The sequence below is a fragment of the Rhea americana genome, unplaced genomic scaffold (genome assembly GCF_003343005.1).
Source record: "Rhea americana isolate MKP2758 unplaced genomic scaffold, rheAme1 scaffold_13, whole genome shotgun sequence".
In the NCBI taxonomy this organism is placed as follows: domain Eukaryota; kingdom Metazoa; phylum Chordata; class Aves; order Rheiformes; family Rheidae; genus Rhea; species Rhea americana.
The window spans coordinates 7576614-7601303 of NW_028185372.1; the positions used below are offsets into that span (position 1 = coordinate 7576614).

The 24690-nt window shown below is 38.9% G+C and overlaps 1 protein-coding gene across 1 annotated transcript in view; it reads right to left on the reverse strand.

Annotated features, from left to right (window-relative positions):
- Positions 1–24690, reverse strand: part of PLPP1 (phospholipid phosphatase 1) — a 70252-nt gene that overhangs the window by 44183 nt on the left and 1379 nt on the right. The window contains exon 2 of the mRNA XM_085297711.1: positions 24641–24687. Within this exon, the coding sequence (XP_085153837.1) occupies positions 24641–24687 (47 nt within the window). The remainder of the gene's footprint in view (positions 1–24640; positions 24688–24690) is intronic.

The window sequence follows — 24690 nt, forward strand, 5'->3', positions numbered from 1 at the left end:
AATGCCTACTGTACCTTAGAATACATACCATACAGCAGGTCTAATTTACCAATTTTAAATGCAAACAGATTAACTCAACTTTCTCTCCCCTCAAAAATCCTTAAAAGTTGCACAGAGAGGCAGCAATTCATACAGTTTCTGGCAAATACAGGCATAAATGAAAACTTACGATAGTTTTAAATGAGTCAGCAAGTTGTTTTAGCATATGTAAGAAAACCCTTAATTCTGAAGTTCAAATTCAAGTATTTCAAATAGATACCTTAAATATTTTCTGCAGTGCAAACATCCACTTATCTCCCTGCAAGATAGCAGTCAGGGAGAATATGCAAACAGTTTGGCTTTTTCATTAGTGAAGGTAATAAGTAGGTAACAAAGTTTCTTAAGTAGGAAAAATGCAAGTAGAAGTACTGAGACAAGTGATGAGAGGTGCAAGGCCTCCAATCACAGCATCAACCCTAACTTTGTACTCAGTACACTACTTATTTTTACTTTGAGAGATGAAAATTTCAGAGTACAGCACTACAGCAGATTTCCTATGATGCCTCCTATAGGATAGGGCTGTGTATCACTGAAAATCTCAAATCATATTTGTCTTCATAATGGTACAATCATCATTAATGTTAAACTCTTGAACTCCCCAAATGCAGTTGGAAAACAAGTCTTAACAGTGGCACAGAGATTTTATACTTCCTAGTCAGAAGACWTAGCCACATAAAGCCAAAGTAACACGGATATGCAACAGCTGATCAGTGGCGTAAAGAAAAACCCTACATTCACCTTGCATGATCAGTCACACACATATAAATGCCCCCTTATAAATTAAAAGGAAGGTTGTTTYCTATGAATAGCCTTTCTCCCCTAAACAAACTACAGGTTCAGAGGGCAAAATCTGAAACATCAAAAAGGAGAAGCAGATTTGTATACACAAATGTTAAAAAAAAATACACACACAAATCACAACACAATTGAAGTGCAGTGAAAGAATGAAAAAGGCAGAGGGTCATTAAAGACTCTGTATTTTCCTGTATGATAATATCAAAAAGCATCCCTAACGTGAATCCCAAGCAAGGTTCACTTGTAACCCTAAGTGAACTGTAACATGGTGAAGAAGTTCCTAAAGGGACGRTAACATTTTGTTGAAAGAGGAATTATAGGGGTGAGAAAAAAAAAAAAGTTACCAGTAGGATAATCCCTAGGATCAAACTAGCTTTATTCAGTGCATGTTCATTAGTGATTCTGGCATAACTGGAAGAGATACTGCTGACAAGGCAGGCAATTCCTCGACACTATGCAAGAACAAGGTCATCCAGTTCTTCCTGCAGAACAACCCTAAAGGCTGAGGCAAGAGAACAGATGGAGATTTGTGCATTGTTAAGTTCAGAGTCATGCACTTGGAAGTTAAACTCCTCAGAGGAGCTAGGAGCTTGTCAGTTCAAAAATAGATCAGGAGAGGGAAAAAGAACAAAAACCCACCCACAAATAGGTTGTTGTACAGTAATATAATGCATCCATTAGACAAGCCTTTTTCAGAAGCATTAGTATCTGTAGCCATCTTAAGAATACACAGCACTGACAAGAATTTCCTGTGAAATGGCATTCTACCAGAATCTGCAAATACATTCTGCTTGAACTCATCTGTCAAATGACAGACAGAAAGACTAAGGTACATTCTTCTTCTATCACGAGAACTAGGAAAAAAAATAGTTTTGCAGTTTAGCAGGACAGAATAATAAACTGTAAATCAACCAGCTACACAGGCAGTAGATACTAGAAAGAGTAATACTCATCTAAGAACAAGCATTAAATAGCCACAGATACAAGTGTCAATTGAAGCTATTTCTAATGAGATATACAGGCATCTGAAACAGCCTTCCAGTCAGAATACAAAAGGTAGAAAGAAATGCATGTACATTCATCCACTGATGAGGCTAAAACTAAGAAGTTGCATAGCATAACTTTCCAATAGCCTAACTCATCCAGTCTAATGCATTGGACTTTCTCACAAGGTGCTGCAGTTTCTGACTGATTATATTTTAATTTTTCTGCAAACACCATGTACAGCACAGCTCTATTTCTTTCCCAGTTCCTGACCTTGACTTGGTGKATTCATTGTTACTGGGCATGACACTGATTTCAGCACAGAACTAAAAGCTGATCATGACTATTCAGGTTATGAGAAAGAGTATTTTATGTACAACCTTTGAGTAACACATCCTACATTCCCAACAAAAGACATCACCTGACATATCTACATTGAATTTCACTCGCCATGTTATTGTCCAGTCTCAGTCACACCAGGTTTCCTGCAATCTTAGTAGCCACCCTTTTATCTTCACTGGTGTGAATAAGCAACTTTGTTATCTCATGGTACACACTCAACCACAGCGTTTTTGACTACACTGAACAGTGCAAATCCTGTGGAACTTTGTTGCCTTCTCCTCCTGCAAGATCTGGGAAGGATTTAATTCTTATATTTCATTTATACAAGATTCTCCCACTAATTCCATGATTTATTTCCCTAAGATTTTAGGGAGGTAATCATTTGAAACTACAGATCTAAATAACGATTTTTTATGTTCGTTTAGTCTGGAAACTCCATCTTCCTCCTGGTCTCATTTTCCACCACTTCTGATCAGCCACTGACACAGACCTTCATTCTAGAAGAGAAGTGTGTTAGACAGATTGGGTAGAGGGGAGAAATGACAGATACCAGGAAACAGCAGATAGATGTATAAAGCTATTTTGTATGAAACCTATGCTCAAACAGTAGGTAGTAATATTTTTCCTCCAGAATTTAGAGGTGTATATTAAAAGACTTTCTTATCCTTTCTCCTAGCTCTTCAAAAAAAATCACCACCATTTTCATTTAGACTTGGGAGAGAGAAAGCCTTGAATTTTATGCAAGGGGGAAAAAAAAAAAGGCACAAGCAATATTTGTATTTTAAGATTTTAAATCTCCTTTCATCAGAAATCAAAAGCACAAATTCACATTACTTCCCCTGCCTCTTTTTTATAGGAGTTCATTCTACTAATTGCATCAGTAGAAACATGCATAGTATTAATCTGTACATCACCAGAAATTGTCTGGAAACAAGTCTATAACACCCTGTTTAGAACTTAYAGGAGTTGAGCATTGCTCTATACAAGAGCTCACATTCTGCAAGAGCTGGTTATGGCAATGTACAGCTCTTTGCAGAAGAGAGTCAGACTTCAGCTTCTCCTCAGTMTCAGAATAATGCTACTTTCCTTATCTTACAGACCTTTAGACACCAGGAGTGCATCTAGCAAGAAGTAAGCTTACACCATCACGCCGTGGTTTACCAAGATAAACTGCTGCATTTTTTAGTTCAACTGTCCCTAACAGAAAAGGGTAAAAACAACCTCTCTGCATAGTATTTCCCTGATTAAGGATTTCAAATCAAAATCTTCAACACATTCTTGCCACAGAATGGAGTGAAGCTGGACCAGAAAGCTGGATGTAGCTACTGCCATTTCTGAACTTTATCCCCTACAGCACTGTTCTCACCCAAGAACTACCCATCAGTTTAACCAAAGTGTATTAGTCCCTTAAGTTAACTCTGTACGCAGCATAAACATTATGCTGGCTTTAAACAGAGTTTGGGCAAACACAAATTAACTGTTTATTCCTTAGAATAATTACAAAAGATTGGGTTCTCAAAAATGATACTCATCTGTATTAGTACAAACTGGCAAATTTATATCCAGTAGATGAATTTCATAATCTGTTAAGGATCAACATTGCTCAAAAAGGTTAAATTTAAATTAATTGCAGAACTATTAGTAAAGTTATGGCATGACTGCAAACAAAATACATATCAACCAATGTAACAGTCTTAGGTAGGCTTCATTACAGCCCCCTATTTTGTCAGTCCTTACCTCAATAGCAGCTATGTTTGTTGCTCAGGAAAGGTATTAATTACCCCAATAGGTGCTTGCTTCCTTAATCAATAGCTGCTTTTAATCAAAGATTTAGTTTTGCAAAATAGATCCTGCTTATATATATATAAAAAAAAGTTAAACAAAGTCAGAGAATAGTAGATAGTCTCCAGAGTATTACCATCGCTATTATTACTCCTAGGAAGAGTTACAATGACAACATTTAGACATGTGGTAAAAAGAGACATTCCTGTAAATGTCAAGCCTAACACGTAATAGATTAATCTTTGGTCCTCTTGGCAAAAGAACAAAGCTAGTGGGTCCCTTTAGGGAACGCATCATGCTACTGAAGACATCAGCCTTTGCCAAATCAAACTAGGAAAAAAAAAAAAATGACATGACCACCTAAATGTATTTTTTGATGTCCTATGTCTTCAAGGTGGAGGAATTCCACATTCCCTAATACAACTTACTCCCAAGTCACAAGCACCAGCACTCAGAAATGAACTTATTCCAAAGACTAAACATTTTCCCTGTTTAAAAGTCAGGAACATCAACATCTGCACTAATTGGTTTAGTAGCAAGTTGTAGCCAACTGCTATGTTTCCCAGCAGCAGATTGAGGCAGTTTGTCCGAGTTAGAAGTACTGAACCTTAATCCTCTGATGAATCAGTCCAGCATATAGGAACTCACCCAGAGGTTGCTTCCCTTCAGCTCTCAAACTGAGCAGCCAGGCCAAGCTCCGATTCCTTCCCCACCTAACCTTAGGTCTAGGAGAAGTTGCAAGGCTGTCACTGAAGAGAGCAGTTTTAAGMAGCAACAGGACTGGAGGAAGGGAGAATTGATTCAGAGATGAAGTCATTAGAAAAGGCCATCTGAACAAGACATATTCAGCCAGAAAGGCTCTTCGATCTTGCCGCAAGAGAACAGCGCTAGCATTCATCCTTCATTTATGCTATACATACCCTCCTATTTATACTATATAGGAGTTAACCCCATGCAGAGATAGAGATCAGAAATACCAGATCAAGTACAGCTTTTTAGAGATTCCTTTTAATACTCAAGTTTCAATTTGTAAGGACATTACCCCATTATTTGGAATGGGTTAAGCATATCATTTCTTTATGCCTCTGAAGAGGCTCACTCRGGGAAGGGGAGGAAGGTAGGAGTGTCAGAAAGACCATCTTAGTTATGTGATCTGTCCATCACCTCAGGCATGAGCACCTCAGAAGAGTAGCCTAAATAAGACTTGGAGTGTTCTGGAGAAATGAATTTATTTGCCTCCTAAACCTCCAAACCTAGAAATAATAATAAAAAAAAAAAAAGAAAAAGAGAGAAACATTCCCCCCCAACACACACACACACACTACATGCTTCTCATCCAGACACAGTAAACAATTCTGAAGCTCGAGTAGTAGGCTACTATGAAGTGGCACCTGGAAAATAATCATCAACATCAGCTCTTCCCAGTTTCTTTCTTGACTTGAGTCTTTAAGTTTCATACGGCATAGCTACAAATCAAACTATGAATTTAAGGAGCATTATTATATCTCCTCTTCTGAAGAGCATTACAAGTTTCTCTAGCATGTTCTACAGATATCTTCAAAACATTTTCTGAAGATTTTAAGATACAATGTTCAGGCAGCTTAATTTCTTCCATGAAAGTTTCTTCCAGACTTTTTAAACAACAGAGTATCTATGCCATCCTCATTACTGCATGTTTTGTGAGGTAGTTTTCAGAAGTTTTAGAGTTTCAGGGCTGGGGGTATACGTGGAAAATATACCCCTCTACAGGCCTACCTCTAACTACTGACCCGAACAGGACTTACTATACCGTAACATGTTCAGGCAATTTCTTATTGCACTGTGAAGACAGTAAAGCCCTAGCAAGAGGTATACTCAAAATCCTGAGCATTTCTGCTTCAGTTCATGAGGCTTTAGGGGCTAAGACCTTAATAACTGGGTCAGCATTSAATAGTGTACAGGTGTCCCTAAGGGGAAGGGCTATGACTGCTAAACTATTCATTAACCTAAGAGAAACAATCAAAACACACACACCTCACACCACACACTGCAACTACGTGTTACCTTTTACTTTCCTCAGTTTCCTCCCACAAGTTTTCTACTTTGTGATGCGAAAGAGCCAAGCTGTAAGTCCTAGTTATAAACAAAGAGGCTGTTCATTTACTATAAGAGAAAAAAGTTTGCACAAAAAAAAAGCAGTTTATCAGCTCTTATTTGCTTAGTATTAGATGCTACTGTTAACACCAATTCCTTCATGAAGGCATCTCATCTTTTCAGAAGTGTCTTAGGTCACAATAACATTTTGACTAGATATAGAATGATCACAGTTATACTGTTCAATACGTTTTTATGAGCCAGCTGTGTCCTTGCTGAGGATCCTGAATCTGGAGCATACTACTTAAAAAGACTTTGGCTGACTTGGAAGTCTCAAGCCTCCACTGAGCTAGTTCAAAGCAAGAACAAATCTGAAAGTCTGATTCTCCTATTCCCAGCCTGATAAATTTCTCCTTCCACTGTGAATAGAGGCAAGGTTGAAGTTACACTCAGTAGAAATTAAAAACATCAGTAATTTGTCCAATGTATAATCTTACAATCCATCTAAAAACCTAAACTTTCAATAGCCATAAAGGACATTGTATTTCATTGCTGAAACTTGGAAGGGGAGGGAAACGGAATTGTCTTAAATCCCAAGAGATGTCTGTAGGCAGTTCTTTAGCCACCTGTAAGAAGGAATGATCATAAAATTTTAATACTAACTTCTTTAGATTCTCCCCACCCCTTTATACAGGACATATCACCTTTAGTTTACTTATGTCTAATAGTAATAGTCATTATTTYCAGAAAATGATGTTTTACAAGGAGTTATTAGTTACAGACATCATTAGCTCCACAAATTTGAAACCTACCTATAAGGTATCAGATCTGTTGYACTAACAGTCCAATAATCTAAAACTGAAACTAAGAAAACTGTCTGGCTTAGTATATTAATTACCTTCCCCTACCCATTAGGCACTGGGAAAAAAAAAAACACACATCATTTATAAGGTTTTTAAAACACTCAGCTTGAAGAAAACTGATCTGAATAACACATACTGCTGTTACATAACTACAAACTCTTTAGAAACGTTAACTTCTACAACATGGAAGTCCACAAGTGATTGTTACAACCATGTAATCTGACTCCCTGCACATAGGCAGGCAATACTTTTGTAGGATGCAGAGTAAATTTGTTAAAAGCAAAATATTAACAGAACAGACAGGAATCCCCGGCGAGTCTTGTCCTAATTTAAAATTTTAGATACCTTAGCTGTTAAATAGGTGTCTGCATAATTCCCTAAGTTTTGTTTTTTTAAATAAGTTACAGTAAAAAAAAAAAAAAGATGTTTCTCCCAAATTTTAGATCAGAAGAAAATGCACATTCAACATTAGATTACAGAAACAACTATATGAAATCTGAAATTGGAAGATAAAATCAAGCAGTTCAACAGATTAAAGCAGCATTCAATTGCAGTCAGAGGTCTGAAACAGCATGGAGAAGTGTTAGGTGTGCAGGTGAACTAGCAACTACAATTAAGATACACAAGAACCCTTCCGCAGAAAGTTCGCATAGTCCTGCTGAAGACCTGTCAGTACGTATCAAACTGAAAACTTTAAACCATTTTCCCCACAAGTTAAATACTTAATGATAACACTTGTTGAGTCTACCCTCTATTTACACTATATTTACACTAATGCAAGCTTTAATAAAAAAARGTATTTAAGGGAAAGTTAGAGTAACAATGCATAGAAGTTCCAGAGATATTTTTAAGTTGTTTTAAATAGCTGCTTCCATCCTTTAAGCACTTTAGTACTCTATCATGAGTAAATTAGTCTGCAAGTCTCGCAGAAGACCAGCATGACCATATCTCTAGCATGGTTTGGCCAATCACTGCAGAAAGATGAGATGTAATTTCAGCTTGAAGACCATTCTGAATAGTTAAAGCCTGTATCTCTCCAAACCAGCTGATCAAGCCTTATGGAAAACTTGGATAGAATCAAGCTTAAAATATAGATAAAAATCTTCTGTAGAGTTAAATAAATAAAAAAATAAATATTCATGTGATACTGAAAACAGTGAGCCCCTTTTGGGGAAGGAACTGAATTTTTAGCCTCTACTCCATTCTGAAAGGTTTAAGAGGTCACCATGCTTTTTTCTCCCCCCCTCCCCCTTTTTTAAGGCTCAAAAAAGTCCCAAGTCCAAATTAATTATATTAGTTCTGTAGAAAGYACACAGAAGGGACATTTTACTTTAGTAGAACACACAAATCTAAATTTTAACATCAAGTGTTTGATTTGTCATTTCTTGTTCAGAATGGTTAGTCTGATTATTTATTCCATAACATTTACAGAAGCCAATAGTACTTTCCCCCCAAAATGTAAAAATCTTGTCTAAGTATTACACTTAAAATCCTCTTTCTGCTCCTCAAAAAAGAAAGAAAAAAAACAGATTAGAGATAATGGCAGTTAAGAGATTAGTTCCAAATTAGCAAACCACACCTTTCACATGCATAGGATTGCACAAATATGGGATTTTGTTTTTATAGCCTCTCCTGCTAGCTGTAACTCAGTCACAGTGCTGAGCTCTTGGAAGGCATAGGTTTTACCCCCATCCCCAAAGCTGCCTATATTTTATCTACTTACAGAGAAAATGGGCAGGGTGAACCCCACTGTGTAGAGGACAGTGGATGTGATGGTACTGTCATGGAACGGATACTTGATGCTGTCATCATTACAGAAAAAGCCTCTCTGATACGGTTTTATTTTGGCCAAGTTTAGAACACCAAGGGGTAAGCCAGCTGTTGGGGGAAGGAAAACAAAAGAGATACATGTTGTTAAATCAAAATTCACTTTTAAACATGCATGGAGGAAGCTACCAAACATGCAAAACTCAGATTTTTCCAGGTCATAGCAAATGAAGGATCATGCAATGCACATGCTTACCAAACCCTTTTTATAGAAGTTTGACTTCTTCTACCTCAAAAAGTCTGTAATGTCACCCACCAAATACAGAAGTTAAGTACAGAGTTCACAGTCCTTTCATCAGTAAGAAAAGTTGCCACACACTGAACCAAGATTATATTCAAGAATTTGGTAATGCCACTCACAACTGACTAGCTATTGAAGACAGATTGCCTTCTGTGCCCTACTCCTCTCAGTCACCACCTCCCATGACATTGGCTTGCACTTGAATTACTAGCCCTGTTCTATAAACTATAAGGTGGTCAGTGTTTACAGATAAAATTGTTACACACAGACTTTTCAGAGTACAGAAGTAAAGATTTCATGCAAGTAGGTTTCATGCAGGTAAAGGGAACAAGAGACACCAACGGGACATGGGACATTTTGAAAAAGGACTACAACTCAAGGTAATAAATGAGACAAAGTCAATCTCACACAGCTTTGGGGTTTTCTGCATCCAATTAGTTACACTAACACAAAAATCGGGACCTAAGGTGCAGAGTACAAGTGACAGTTCTCTGAATATACACTAACATACCCTATTCCTTCTCTTGTAAGCTGATCCTCACTACATGGCAAGTCAAGCCCAGAAGAAGCCATTAAGACCCCTGAAAATTACATCCAAGTCTGTACTTTATTTCTGTCAAAGCAGAATCAACTGGAGAATAGGCATTTCCAAGAGTGCTCAGGAAACCTGAATTTGTTGTTTTACTTTTTTCATCCTTTCCTGTCTTCCCCCCAAAGTAGTACTGGATGAACAGTACAATTTTGAAAGTGCTGTAATAATTGCACAAAGCCCAAAATTCAAAACAAAAAATAGACCTTGATTTAAAACAAGATTAAAAGACATCTTTGCATCCTCTCCAGTATTCACGTATTATACAATTTTTTGTATAGGTGGTCTACATGCAAATAGTGAAGTTAAGTGACAGGTGCAATTACTGGAGCAGAAGAAATTGCAGTTAAGATATAAACAAGCTACTGTACTCAGAACAATCACATTTCAAACAAGTTCTTTACACTTGTTAAGATGACGCTATCAGACGTTCATAGGTCTCATGTTAAGTCACACCTTAAGTGTTTAAGAAACTCATTCCTATAGACTCATCAGAGGAAAGGGAATAGAGGGAAGCAGCAAGGATAGAGAGATGAATCCTATCCCCTTATGTGGCTTGGTAAATCGCAGTGCAGAAGCTAGTGGTGAGAGTAAAATACAAAGCTATCGCACTCACAGCTTTGCTAAGGCAGCAGTGGTATCAGGTGGCCATGTTCTCACAGAATCAAGAGCRGCATGAAAACATGCTGTCCGCATTCTGAAACTGAGCTAATGCTCAGCAATACCCCAGCCTCCTTAAAACCCTTCCCAACTGTTTTCACATAACCTCCTATGATGCAGACAATTTGTTCCACAAAACATTCAAAAATCCTAAGGACTATCCACACTTTGCCTCAACAACTGGGCACACTGATGCAGCAAAGCACTTCAGCAGATGCTTAACATCTCATAAAATGCTACTGCGAGTGAAACTACTCTTCAACTTTAAGCCCAAATTCTTCAGTGAACGATTATGATACAGCTTTGAGCCAACTGCATCTAAACAGGCTTTCCCCTCTCCCTTCTTTGAGGGGGAGGGGTTTAGTTTGACAGAGCACAGATGGCAGAAGTAGCTAAAACAGAGATGCAGCCCTTCGAACAYAGAGGAAGCCACACTTGAGTTCACTCAGATGGAAGGAGACTGCTATGTCTGCATATCTGAAGCCAGTTTTCCATTCTACTCAAAGTCACAGCAAAATTCCACTAACGTAAGTCAGTCTGTTTCCTGTATCTCTCTGATATTCCATATCCACTGTCAGAATGATGGATTATCAGAGCTACTACCTATTTGATACAGTCCTGTCTTCCCAAAGAGGCCATCAGCTTTCATATGTGGAAATACCACATCCTCACAGCTAGCTTAAGTAGCAGTTTGTGTTCTACAGAAGTTGAATCCTTAGCAGACAAAAAAAACCCTGCTTCACTAGAGAAGCTTCTACAACTCAACACCAAGAAGTGTTTTCTCATCCTCCCCCCCACCCCATTACATTTTCAGCCTTATAGCTCAACCTTTTTTAGTCTATATTGCTCAGGTTTTACAGTAAGATTTCTGGGTGGTTTGCTTTTTAGGGGAGGTGGGGAGGGAAAGTAGGAACATCTGTAGTTTTAATTTCATTAGGACATGCTATTTAATTTGTCAGCTGCTGAAATATGTTAAGTACTCTATGACAGAAACTAGAATATGCTCCAGCAATTTGCTTACAAATATTACAGAATTTTTAGTTCATGAACTCCAAGCTTTTCTTTAAAACACCAGCAAGGTACACAGATTTACAACAACAAGGAATAGTAATCCCACTTTCATGGGTCATGCGTTTTTTTCAAGAAAGATTCCTTGAAGAATTGCAAAAGGGCCATTACATACAATGCAGGTAGATAAAGTACCTTAAGTTTGACTGAGTGTTTTAAGTCTACTAGAAAAAGAAACTCAGTTTGAATGTTTACCTTGTTGTGTAATTGCAGCAAAAGGGAACATACTCACTCTGCAGTCCAGTTAGGATATGAGCTGGAGAGCAYTTTATTTTTAAACTAGGGGCATTCAATTTTTATTGTTGACACAGTTAGTTTTATAAAACCTGAACACCTAGAACTAAGAGGAAAAGACTCAAGAACAATTTAAGTTTTCTTTTCCCCTCTCACTGAATAGCCTTCACATTAAATTTATAACTAGTTTGTGAGAACTTGTACTTAACCAGGAGTTATCCAAATTTCTCGTGCCACTGGATTTAAATATTCTCCTAGCATTTTTATTCCTTCCTACATCTTTTTCTTTTTTTTGGGGGGGGAAGTACTGCTTTGTTAAATCAAAATGATTTGACTCCATTATGCAGTATTTTGAAAGTGCTTTTGTTAGCATAGTGTACATGACTTGGAGTTGTAATTACAAAACATGTTTTCACTTTTAACCTTAAGATACATATCAAGGGAAGAGTGGGAGGGCAACAATGAAAGGGTCAAATGAGGACAGCTTCAGAGCAACTGCAAAATTTGCTTGTGTAGTCCAAAGTGAAAGGATATGAGAAAGTAAAAAAATGGTTAACAGRAGTCAGTCACCCATTCTATACTCTATTTCTTATATGACCCGAGTTTTCACATCAATCCAAGTGATGAACTGTTTGCCAACAGTGAGCAGCTCAGTTTAGGAAATGTTTTTTTTGCTGAAGTAACCATATTAGCCTACACCAAAATACAATGTATTTTTAACAATGATGCCCATTTCATGGGGAGAGAATACAAGATAATGCTTGGTATATGTAAATAAAAGTCTCAAAGTTTTCATTAGGACAGAAGCACCAAACATTAGTGTACATAATAACATAAACCAATATCACCATCTCAAGTGCCAAGCATCTCCCTGACCTTTAAGACTGTGCACTGAACTTCTGATAAATGGGCTTTTGTAAACTGGAGGAAAAGACAGCTGAGATCAAGTGATAGATTACAAGGCTGAAAGCCAAAAGGCAGTCTTTTAGACAAATCCTTATGCCTTACCCTCTTCACCTAGCCAGCAGCAGCAGCAACCGAGATAAGGACCAGAAGAGCACCCCTAGAGGTAGCYTCATACCATAAGGGAGTAATAACTGATCCATTATAATCACCTCCCCTAACACACAACCTTCAGCTCTTAAGAGACTGTTTGAGGTTTCACATGCTCTATGCTCACCAGAACTGGAGTTCAAGTTTCTCAATTTTCTGTTAATATGTGCCTAGCTGATCTAGTCAAGGACTAGTGACTAAAAGATTCTAGGCTGTTTTGCTAGTTAGCAGCAAGAGACAGATGGTCCTTTGATACCACTACTTGATCTTCTGGTCTCTCTCCCCTTTAATCACGGGGGGCGGGGGGGTGGGATTAAAGGAGGGAATCCCACAGCAAAGTGCTTGAGATGCCTATTCAAGACTTCATAGAGGACTTCAGGGCATCATGGCTCGTGTAACTCAGGCAAACAGACTCTAGTCAGCCCAAAACACTACAGGAGTTGAATAGGATGAAAGACTGCTAAAATTTGAAAACTTTAACTATGAAAGAAAGGTGAAAAGCCTTCATAYGCATAGAACAGGATAAAAAGGAGCACAGAATGGAGGAGGCAGAAAGGGGGGAAAAGAGAGCAGAAGAGCCAAAAAGGAAGAAGGCAAGACTCTGGTCTTTGAATGCCTATGCAGGGGCYGAAGGAAAGAAATGCTTTTAAGGTTTCCAGCTAGAACTACTAACAACATGGCAACATATGCTTGTAGAAAATGAAGCTAAGCTAGTTTTTTTTTAAAAAAAAAATTACATATCTATGCTGTTGTCACAAGAAAAAGTTTCCAACTTTTTGGATCTGCAATTTCAAGCCAGGTGTAGTACAGTTTCCTTTAAAAGCCTATAGACAATTCACAATATCAATAGCTTTCAGAAAACTCCTGTTTAATCATATAATGCTAGACAACATGRTGTGACACTAAAGGTAGAAAGCTCTCCTATAGAGTAGGAGAGCTAGGAAGGAAATTACTGTTAAAGACTGTTCTCTACCCACAGAAGAGGAATGCCAAGAGATCAATATCTCAGACAAGGCATGAGGTATGAAGTCTTCCTTTGGCAAAAAAGTCCAATTCATAAAAAAGTTTTTAATATTTTATTGAACTATGAATTATTTAAACAGATGAAAACCACAGAAAAGTAATTGAAGTTCCACAATTTGTCCTACAAAAGTGTTGTAAAAAGGTCATATATCTTGGTATACAGCGTATGTAATACTGCACTATCATCCTGACTTGTGACATTTGTCACATTTGTAACTTTAGAGTTAAGTGCTCAAGCTAAAGTATAGGGGCTTTGATTCTGATACTTCAGTGTCCATTTGGTTTTGCTAACAAGCCACATGGGATATTTTTATCTAAATAGACAAAAAAATCCTACTGTTTACAGCTGAATTAGTCTCTGTTACAGCTGGCAGAGCTGTCGCAATATTTAAGAGCRGCAGAGACCGTTGTTCAACAAGAGACAGTTTCAGGGTCTGAAAATACTCTGTGCTCTATTTAGAATTCAGGAACATTTTCCTATAAAGTCTATAGACAGTTTTAGAAAGGTCTTCAATTTAAAGATTATTTGTTACATTTTATATCTGAAAGATCCTTGAAATTTCTAACCATTTCATTTATACAATACTATCTGTTTAGAATCAAGTGTGGTACACAAGAGTCTAGAGTTTCTGGCTCTTCTCCTACCCTTGGCTAGATATTTCTATTCCTTTCCTTGTAATAACTTTAGTTTTTTTATACTAACCTGTCCGAAATGAAGGGGGGAGGGGAAGGGAGGAAGCATGTTTTTGAGATCTCACTCATCTGGATGAGTGCCTGGCTGTTAATGCTACAATAAGGAAAAAATAGTTACTTACAACCAAGGGCACAAAGAGAAGGGAAGATGGGACAGATTGGACATGTCTCAGACCACCTGCTTAAGTATCTTGTGAAAGAGCATCACTGGCGAGGAAATAAATATATTTCTGCTATTTTAAGTAGTTCCAAGTAATGCACTCTATTTTTCATAAATATGCCTTAATTAACCCAATGGCCCCCTCAGCTCTTTGGAGGCTACTGAATCATTGTTTGGGGACTGTACTGTTTAAAAAGCCCTCTTCTAAATTGTTTATTCCAATTCTCCAAGATACACAAGACTCCCACCTAGTCTCTAGTCAGGGACAAGATCTCCTTTAAGCTAATAATATGCCATTCTAGAAACTGGGAGAAGGTTAGGTGGCTTTAACAGATACTGTATGGCAAATGAGATTGATTTGACATATTGACATAGCTTGATTATTAACCCTGGGTTTGTTTTTTGTCCCCTTCCCCCCCCCCTCCTTTATGCTACACTGAACTCGCAAGTAAGAGCCAGGTTAGAGAAACTCCACAAGACTAACATGAGACTGAGAAAAGTCTTTACATTTATGGGGGGTGGGGGGAAGGGAGAAATCACTGCTTTCTGCACATGATTTGCAGACACAGAAGTCAAGTTGAATCTCTTTACAAAAGATGTTTATGTACAACTAAGTTAATGGGGGGAGAGGGTGTCAAACAGGAATGGTCAYTTCTACCACAGAGGCACAATCTCCAAAAACAGATCAGTTGCTCAGCTAAGTGCTGCTCATTAAAGAAAGTCTTTCATAGCTTACCTTCTTATTTAAGAGGAGATACTGAGAAATATCCCCACATCCAGACAAATACTGTCATTCTGAGCCATACCTTTACAGCTGGTAATTACTACTGAGGGCAAGGGAGAATTGAGATTTTCCTACTCTCATACATGTATTTTTGCTTTTATTTTTGGCCAGGACAACCGTGTTTGCTTTTCTGCTCATTTTGGAATGTACAATCTAGGGCAAGAAGGTATGCAAAAGATTCAGAGAAACAGAGTCAGGTCAACCTCATGCTGCTAGAGAGAATCTGGGAGGGTCTGCAATGAGAGAGAGGCTGTATTTCATGGAAAAGTAGGTGCCGAAACATTTCTTCCATGAGCAGTAAAGAGAAAGTCAAAGAAAAATAGTGATAGAATCAACACTTCTTAGGCAGGAGGAAACAGGAGATTCTGGGATTACAGGAAACTGTTGAAAAAGACGAAAGAGATAAAAATGAGGAAGCGTTCAGACTTTTGACACCTAGAGGTGGGAGACAGACAAGAGATGAAGATCAACAGAACATTTATTTGCAGTAGTCAAAATGAGCGAGTAGCCCAAAACTGACCTACCGACCAATAGCTGCCAATGAATCTTCCCAGCAGACCACCTTACCACACTTTTTCTTTTTACCCCAAGGAACATAGAAATATTTCTAACACCAGCACAGTGATTGCTCCGAYAGTGCCAGAAGCTGTGCTAAGCTGCAGTAGACAGGAGATACACATTTAAAAGACTGAACTACACTCTAATCTCTGCTGATCTATTTATAGAATTCAAGAGCTATACAGTACCTGCATATTTATTTGTTTTCTTGTCTATAAGCTAGCTGGCTAGCAGAGAAGGCACACAAATCAGCAACCTGGGCTTGCCAGTGACTCCCTCACTACATCCCATGCTTCTGGCCACACAAAGGCAAGGGTAGTGAAGGCAGGAAGAGCAGCAAACTTCCTCTGAGCTGCAGTAGCCTAAACAGAGGACAGCCCAATCTTATTCCAGTCACTAATGGAAAGCTATTTCCTATTTTAGTTCCTCTGCATTCAGCAGTTTAGTACTAAACACAAGGGCTAGTTAGAATAGTAGTGAAGAAAACTGGACAAGACATGCCACTTGCTTAAAAGCACTCAGAAAAGTATTCTTCACATCCATATTTCAATAAGAAATATCTTCTTCTAACAGGAAGGCTCAGTCAACTTAAAAATTTGACCTTTGGAAGCACAAAATACCTACTGGAATCTAAAAAAATAAAAATAAAAAAAAAAAGCATGTAGGTGTGTCTCCTGTGAGCATTTAACGATGCACACAAATACAAAATAGAGTGCAAGGCTATTATTAGGCTGTCTTGTCTCTCTGCCTGCTCTAATACTTACACATAGAAACATACACAGCTCAGGCAAGTTAGATGCAGGTTGCAGATGATGACTGTGTCCTAGTCTCCATCTGTTCTGGAGTGGAGGGGAGAGAGAGGAGAGCAATATGATGACAGCCAGCTGGAATTTGTTAGCAATGGGGCAGAAGCCAATTGCTCTTATTACTGACARGCCTGACAAGAGGATTAAAGACCCTCAGATTAATCACTAAGAAAGACCTGGGGTGGGAGGAAGAGAGGAGGGAAAAAAAAAAAAAAAAGATAGAAAGGGAAAGGACAATAACCTTGTTTTGCAATGCTCATGACATGAAGTAAGGAAGAATCTAACTGGCTGTAGCCAAAGTCAGTGAAAGAGGCTATTATCTCACTGTAAGTCTCTGTTTTAGGAAAGATTAAATATTTATCACCACCTGTACTACAGTGCACCTTGCTCACTGTAAAAGGCTTTGACTGAATTATATAGAGAATTAAAAAGCCCACAAATACAAAACCACATACACACACCCTAGAATCAAGATCTTCTACAAACATTCTACCCAGAGCACTACACTTACGAACACAGAAAACAATACAGCAGGAGAAACTCAACTATCAAGTTCAGCTGCTGGCAAAACAACGAGGGAATTTTTCCCCTGCAGCTAAATGCCATTTAAAATTGGTGTCCAAAACAGTTATTTTTTCCACCTTAATCTTTGTTTTGCAGGAGTGAGCAGGGAGAAGACTTTGAGTATTTCGCATATAGTTAGATACCATCACCTGAAATCACACTCAGTCTCTATACAAATGCTAGGCTATTAGTTGTTAGGAGTGCAAGTGATCTTCAGTAAGACTTATAAGCATAATGTTTTATTTAAACAGTCTTTGACAAGAGCAAGTCTTATAATGGCAGTGCTGCAGAGGGACTGAGAATTTTCACAAAACTGTACACCTTGTCATACACGAGGCCATTTTACACTGTATACAGTAATGCATGCTGTTGTGTTCAAGAGCAGTATTTTTAGGTGCTGATGTTTTTTTCATGGTAAACTGAAGTTTGTAACAGTAATTTAAGAACAAGGTCTGTACCAAAGCTAGGTCTGCACAGAGCTAAAAGGGAAAAGATATAAGCTCCTACATTTTAGAGCAATTCAAGCAATTCTTCTGTACTGATTCAGAAATAAGAGACCTCTAAAAGGTYTTAGTCAGACCTATTCTAAAAGTAGGTATTTGTACTTTGTATTTCTTTATACTTGATTATACTGAGTAATGCCACAATTTAGAAAGTCTTCCTGTACTTGTAGAACAGGGCAGATGCAGCATTCCAGTGGAAGTCATCAGCATTTGATTTGTGATTTTAGCTTCTAGGTATTAATGATCAGAGAACTCAGTTTTCAGCATTGATGACTGGAGTCTTAAGAGTAACGAAGAGACAGGAAGAATGACAGGAGACTCAGTTTGCAGGCTTAAATAGTGATCTGAATTCTACTCTCCAAGAAATGCCATTAGCATCCAAGCTAGTTACCACACTTGGATAGAATATTTTACACAAATTTTACTAATACTGCAGTATGGACTTGCCTAATGAGATAAAATAGAAGACAGTGMCTTCACTGACTCATGCAAAAGCTACAGAATTATCTCAAGAAATATCAAAAAAAATATACAGCAATGGTAACCAAAGGTGGGGGAAAAGGCACTAAAACCTAGGCTAAGTCTGGCAGGGTTCATTATCTCATCTGCAACATCATACAAATATGACTATATTGGTACAGCTCCTGAGCAAGAGGTAGCCAAGGATAGAGAAGTGAGCCAATCCAAAACAGGATGCCCTGACTTGAACCACCTGCTCTCCTCCCCCTCCTTTAAGTAACATACAAGAACTTTATTTTTGTGCTGTCAGATTTTGAGGTGCCAGAATCAGAGGAAGACAATAAAGTGTTAAGGTACAATATGAAAGTATTCATCAAAGTACCTTAATTCATTTCTGAGGTCCAACTGCCTCTTAGTTATTGCTTTTGAAGGGTGAACCAGCAGAATATATAATATAGAGACACCAACCTATTACTGTTCTCATCCTAGTCATCTTAATTCAGCTTCATGTGATGACAGTTTTCAAAAAAAAAAGAAAAAAGTGCACCAGACAGGTTCACTATTATTTCTTTGCATTATATTATGGGGGCAGGTTTAGCTCAGTTGGTTGGAGCATGGTGCTGCTGATGCCAAGGTCATGGGTTCAATCCCYGCATGGGCTACGCTGAGGGTTGGACTAGATGACCTCCAGAGGYCCCTTCCAACCTTGCCATTCTATGACTCTGTCAAAGACACGTATTAGGGGCTATTTTGTATATCAGTATGAACAAGCAATCTTGATTTTTAAAAGGCTACACCTGACTACACTGTAAGGAGAATCTGGTAGAAGTAGTTTACAAGACACAATGAAAACTGATCAACAGCGTTTAGTTCTGTGATCAGTCTCATAACTTGGAAAATTCCTTGCAGAAACTGGGTCAACTCATTAGCAGCTGATAGCTAAATGAGAGTAATAAAATAGAGGATCCTTAATCTAAATGGCACAAGTTTTTTCCAGCTTTTAAATTGCAGAACTACACCAGTCTGCTTATACCAATGAATCGCTTATCTACAGATTTTTAGATCCATACTTCCACGGGTAGGGTATTCTGCCAATAAGCTTCTAAATAATTCTGTTCAGCACTTCAAAATCACCCAAGAAGACTGCTTTGCTGTTTCAACTCTTATGAACTAATTCTAGTAAGAATATATCAGTTATATGAAAGAATCAAGTCACTTGGAAGGCTGAAAAGTTTAGGGAGTCTCATCATCAATCAGGCACCTATTGGATTTACTTCACCTCTCATGCTAYTCCGTTATGGGGTTCCAAACACATTCACAGATAGCAGACTATCACATTTTTATCCTCTCAGTAGCATCTGGTCAGTGTAATACTGAACATTAACAGACAACCAGTTAGTTTCCCCCCCCCTTCTTCAGGTAAGGATCATGATTTCTACATTCAAAATAAAAATAAAGCTGCTCCAAATCAGCACCAAGTTTAAGCTATCCAATTTTTAAAAAGCATGTCAATACATTGATATAGCTCAGCATAGAAGCATAAAAATCTCCAGAGCAGACAAAGTGAGGCAGGACCTCTCCAGCTATGAGAAGTTAGCCATTGTATCATTGGGGTGTAGTGTAACTTTTCTGTAGAAAGTGAGAACTGTTATCAGAAACCCTTTTCATCCCATCCCTTAAATAAAGCGCACTGCACACAGGGCTAAATTCATGAAAGTCATCGCAAGGTGAATTAGCATGTACGTGCATCTGTAACAGGCAAGTGTAAGAGCTTTTCCTATTGCAACTAGGGTTGCCCAGAGTATGGAACACACTTAAGCAGCAATGTCTGGCAAAGCAAGAACCTGACTGCTAGCTTTGAATAGTGCCCATTAACTACTGAAGTTTTAAGCTTGCTAGGAAACCTAGAGAAAAGCTTAAGYTGAAGGATACTCCACCCAGAGACTCTCTCTACAGAGGGAAGTGAGCGTTGCCAAGAACACTATCAAGGAAACAATTTCACAACCAGAGTAAAGTGTGATAAGGAAAACTTCTTGTTTTAGGTGACAGTTTTTCCAGTAGCCCCAGAGTAGATGTAATGGGTATCACCTTGTAGTACTCAGTCAACAGTGTGATTTGAAGACAAGCTACTCCTGCTTGAGCCTGTTGCAGTTTAAYAATGAACTCATGCACTAGCAAGAATATTAGCATCCACATGATGTGGAAAATAAGAAGTTACACACATGTGAGTCACAAGTAATAAGGGAGGATGTTATTGAACTAGGGCAATCAGGAAGTGCTAATCCATGTAAAGGTAGGCCTTGCTATTCATATTAAGGCTAATACCTCAACTGTCATAGGAACTGCTACCTTTAGTGACAGATAGTCAACATTCCTAAAAAAAAAGAACAGCATCTAAAACAAAAACATCCTGGGTGTGCAAAGTAACTCAACTATCTCACTCTCCTAGATCACATATTAGAAAAGATAACAGCAAATTTACCTGTTTCACACACCTCTGTCGACTGTTTAGTATATTGCCCTCTACCATGGAACATTCTCATATTTCAAATAAGCAAAACCTGCAAGTGTCCTAAGTTAACTGATTAAGTGTTTAATATTTTTATGTTTAGTCCACATATTATTTTGGCAAAACTGGAATTTCTCCTTCCTTTCCTCGGGAGTGGTTTCACAGCAAATCTGARCTCATTCAGGTTAACACTGCCACAACCCCACCTTCCACAACACCAGTGGCCTACCAGTGAGTGTGCTGTTGCCACTTACATTTCAGGGAGCCAAAACACCCAAGCAGCAGATGGTTCCACCACAAAAAACAGTTGAGTAGTAGGTAAATTTTGAGTTGGCTTCTAGAACCAGTACAGGATAGGTACATGGGGGGGGGGGGGCACAAAAATAATTAAAAAAAACCCACATACCACACACAACTTTATTTCACAGTATTTCAGTTTTAAACTGAAGTTAATGGCTAAGTTATTTTGAAGCAAGAACACCAACTTTTCTAATCTTAAGATTGTAAGCATTCTTGCATTAGACCAGCAACCACTTAAATACTGATAAACACTCCCTAACTACTTCTATACAATTACTGACAAGTTAGGGAAGAGAATAAAGAAACAGACTTCTGTTGTGTTGTACCCCTGCACTCAAGTTAGAGGTTAATTTCAACAGACCAGATTTTTGAGCTGGTGGATGAGTCCAGCTTCACAGAGTATTTTGTCAGCTTTAGTCACCTCAAAAAGAACTTACTTGGGGGGGGGAGGGGGAAGTATTTTTCAAGATTCATTAACACTAAATCAGATTAAAGTTTGGTGTAAATAAAAATGTGTTTAGGAGTTCTTTCACACATTACAGGCTAAAATACCATGGATTTTCCAATTCTGTTCTTAAAATTGTTTATTTGCCTTACTGAGGAATCAATGTGATTCTCATTCAAGCGATAGATCTGTAGGTATGACACAGTAAGTATAGTGCTTAATGAAGACATCAGTCAAAAGCTAATCAGTTAAGTTATTCTAACAAGCAATTTTTGCATGACAAAGTAGAATAATCAACATGAATTCAATTCCTAGTATTAATGGTACACAACAATAAAACTTGTCTAAGTGGGATGACAGTCTTAGACATCTGCAAGAATAAGGCAGGCAGCAATTTAAGTATACAGGACAAAAACCCTGCAGTGAGCCTTTCCGAAGAGGGGAAAAAAAAAAGATCAAAGACTGCCCCGCCCACATGGACTAACACACACCGCAGACCTGCGTGCAGAGAAGCAGCACACACTAACTCATCCCCCAGCACTGCAGACTAGCACAAAGCTCACAGAGTACAGATACAACTTGCTCTTTGTAAGGTCTGATGCTGCAGAAGTTTGCAGCTCATATTTTTCAGGCTATAGAATAAGAAACTAATTTTATGCTGAACACTGATATCAGTTCAGCAGGAAAGAAGGATCATTTTGATGATGTTAGATATCAGATAAAATTCTCATCTGCAGACCACTTTCTCTGGGCAGCTACCTAGACCACTTAAACAGATAGCAGAAGTTGAGAGGGGCAGGAGAAGTGAGATTAGAATAAAATGCCACAACCAGCTTAAAGTCTCCTTTAGACACAGGCTTAAGCCTTATGTTCTTCTAAAGACCTGGCTCAATCAGATGAGAAGTAGAGAAAAGATGACTAGGAGAGATTTTGGTCTTACATGTAAAGTCTAGCCCATTCTTGCATTTATGTATTTTGACTCAGTTACGGTTTCTCTGAAACCTGTAACTCAATGTGCCTAAAGTTGCAGGTGTCAGACACTTCACTTCATGCACGGGCTGCATTTTCCCCTACTAAGGGTAGGGAGTGAGCAAGCCAAGTGAGAAAAGGCTCTCAATTCTCSAGTACATCAGATCAGGTGACCCGTGATACAAGACAGGGGCAACTCCCATTCCACTACAGAGCAAGGCCAAGGGTCTACCCTCCCAGACAACAGCATGGGGCAGGAGCAAAGTCTCACATCCTTTTAGCTGGGTAATCCTTTAGTCATATGCCTGTCTTGATTTTAAATACACTTTTCCTTGGTTACTGAATATTACCTATAATATGCAGATACACTTCAAAAGACCAAAATTTAATTACAGGCATAGTGCAAAGTCTTTTGATTGGTAATAAATATTTTATAATAGTTTTCACAACAGACATAGCTGCCTTACAGGCCATGAGAATAGCATAAAATTTCAAGCCTATACAGCATAGCTTAACAACACCTCAAATTGAATAAGAATTGCTACTACTGGACTACATGGATTCAATATCAGCCTCTAAAAGCTGTATTCTGTTAATCATTTATTCAGACCAGTGCATCACTCACCATGATATTTGTTCTTGAATGTCATTTAGTTACAGGTAAGTAACACTGCAGCTGAGACTATCCAAAACCTACCACCAATCTTGGAAAGATAAGAATGCTGCTTGTATRTTCACACTGAAGCTGAAAACCTCTGCAACCAATGTAGGACTTTGGAGTAGATCTGTTTGACTGACCAATAATGAGTCTAAACATCTCCTTATCATGTTTGTCAGGCAATAAAATATTACACTCATTTGTTTAAGAAGCAAACATCTAAAAAACATGATCATGTAACACTTTCTAAGATTCACTAAGAAGCACGCCTTYAGAGGCTTTCCCTGCTCTTCACACCCAGAGGTCCAGATGAGTCAAAGCACTTCACAAGGACTAAAGTCTCCCCTACTCTAAGGAATAAACAGTGACTACTCCTTATGCTGTGTCATTACATAAAATCAAATGCAAATTGACAGCTCACACTATTATATGCTATTCCTGTAGAAAGGGATATTGAAATAGAAGTAATGAACATTACAAAGATGTCTGGATTTATCCAGACTAGTGGAAGGTAAGCATTTGGAGCGCTGTGTCAGTGTGTTATGGTTGTTATGGTTTCAAGTATGACAGTCACTGCACTGAGGTCTCTCACTGCACATGGACTCCTTACTGCTACATATAAAAACTTGAGTATGAGGACACCTGAACAGTTGTGCTAATATATGCACTGCATTTTATTTCAAATCTCAACTTAGAGCAACAAAATATCAAGGAGACCGTAGCTAACTCAAAGTTTTACTTTGATCTAAGTTATTTGAATCTTCTCTACTTCATAATACCTATTGTGTCTCTTTTGTTAACATAGTAGGATAAAGTGTGCTTTCTACGATTGCTGCTAACCCCATCACTCCTTTTTGCAGAACTTTCTGAACCACCAAAATTAATAAGTCTCAAGACTACCATCACCTACCTTCCTGATATAGACTTGCCAGAAATAGACTATTAGTTATATAAGAAAAAGTTAAAGAAGGCAAAGAGGGGAAAAAAAAAAAAGAAGAGGTATTTTTAGATTTCAGTAGGTAAGCAGCAGCAGATTTGGACCACACTACCTTTTCCTCTCAGCCCCTTCAACACTCCTCTCTTCGAAGTTACAGCCATGCTAAAATTATTCATAGTCTTTAAAACCCTGCCTAGCAATCTAGCAGCATTCAAGAGCCTATAGAGGAAGAAAAGAAAACCCCATCTGCTTTCTATTTAAATCCGACCCCGGCTGATGACAAGACCCTCTAAACGCTTCACCATCTGCCGTTAATGCACGGGACCGCATTCCCGGTGGACACCTATCAAGCCACGAAGGGCGCCAGCCCCGTGCCCTGAGGGGTGCGGGCAGTCAGTGACCAGATCCCTCCAGGGGAGGGGCAGGACACGGCGGCGCGGCTGTGCCCCGGGGTGGCAGTGAAGTGGAAAGGAAGACGGGAGGGGGCGAAGCGACGGTAGGCAGCAGGGAAACCCACACACACACACACACGCACAGAGAAGGGTCAGGCTGAAAGGAAACCTGCTCCGCGGTGGCATCTGGGGCATCCTCCCCCGCCGGAGCAGGGAGCGGAGGAGCATGCGATTGCGCGGGTCCGTGCAGCGAGGGGGAGCCGCGGGCCGACCCCCTCCGCCCCCCGCGGCCGGCGGCGCCCCCCGAGCCCGCCCCGCCCGCCGACCTACCCAGCACCACGCAGAGCACATCCAGCGCCACGAACGGCAGCCTCGTCCTG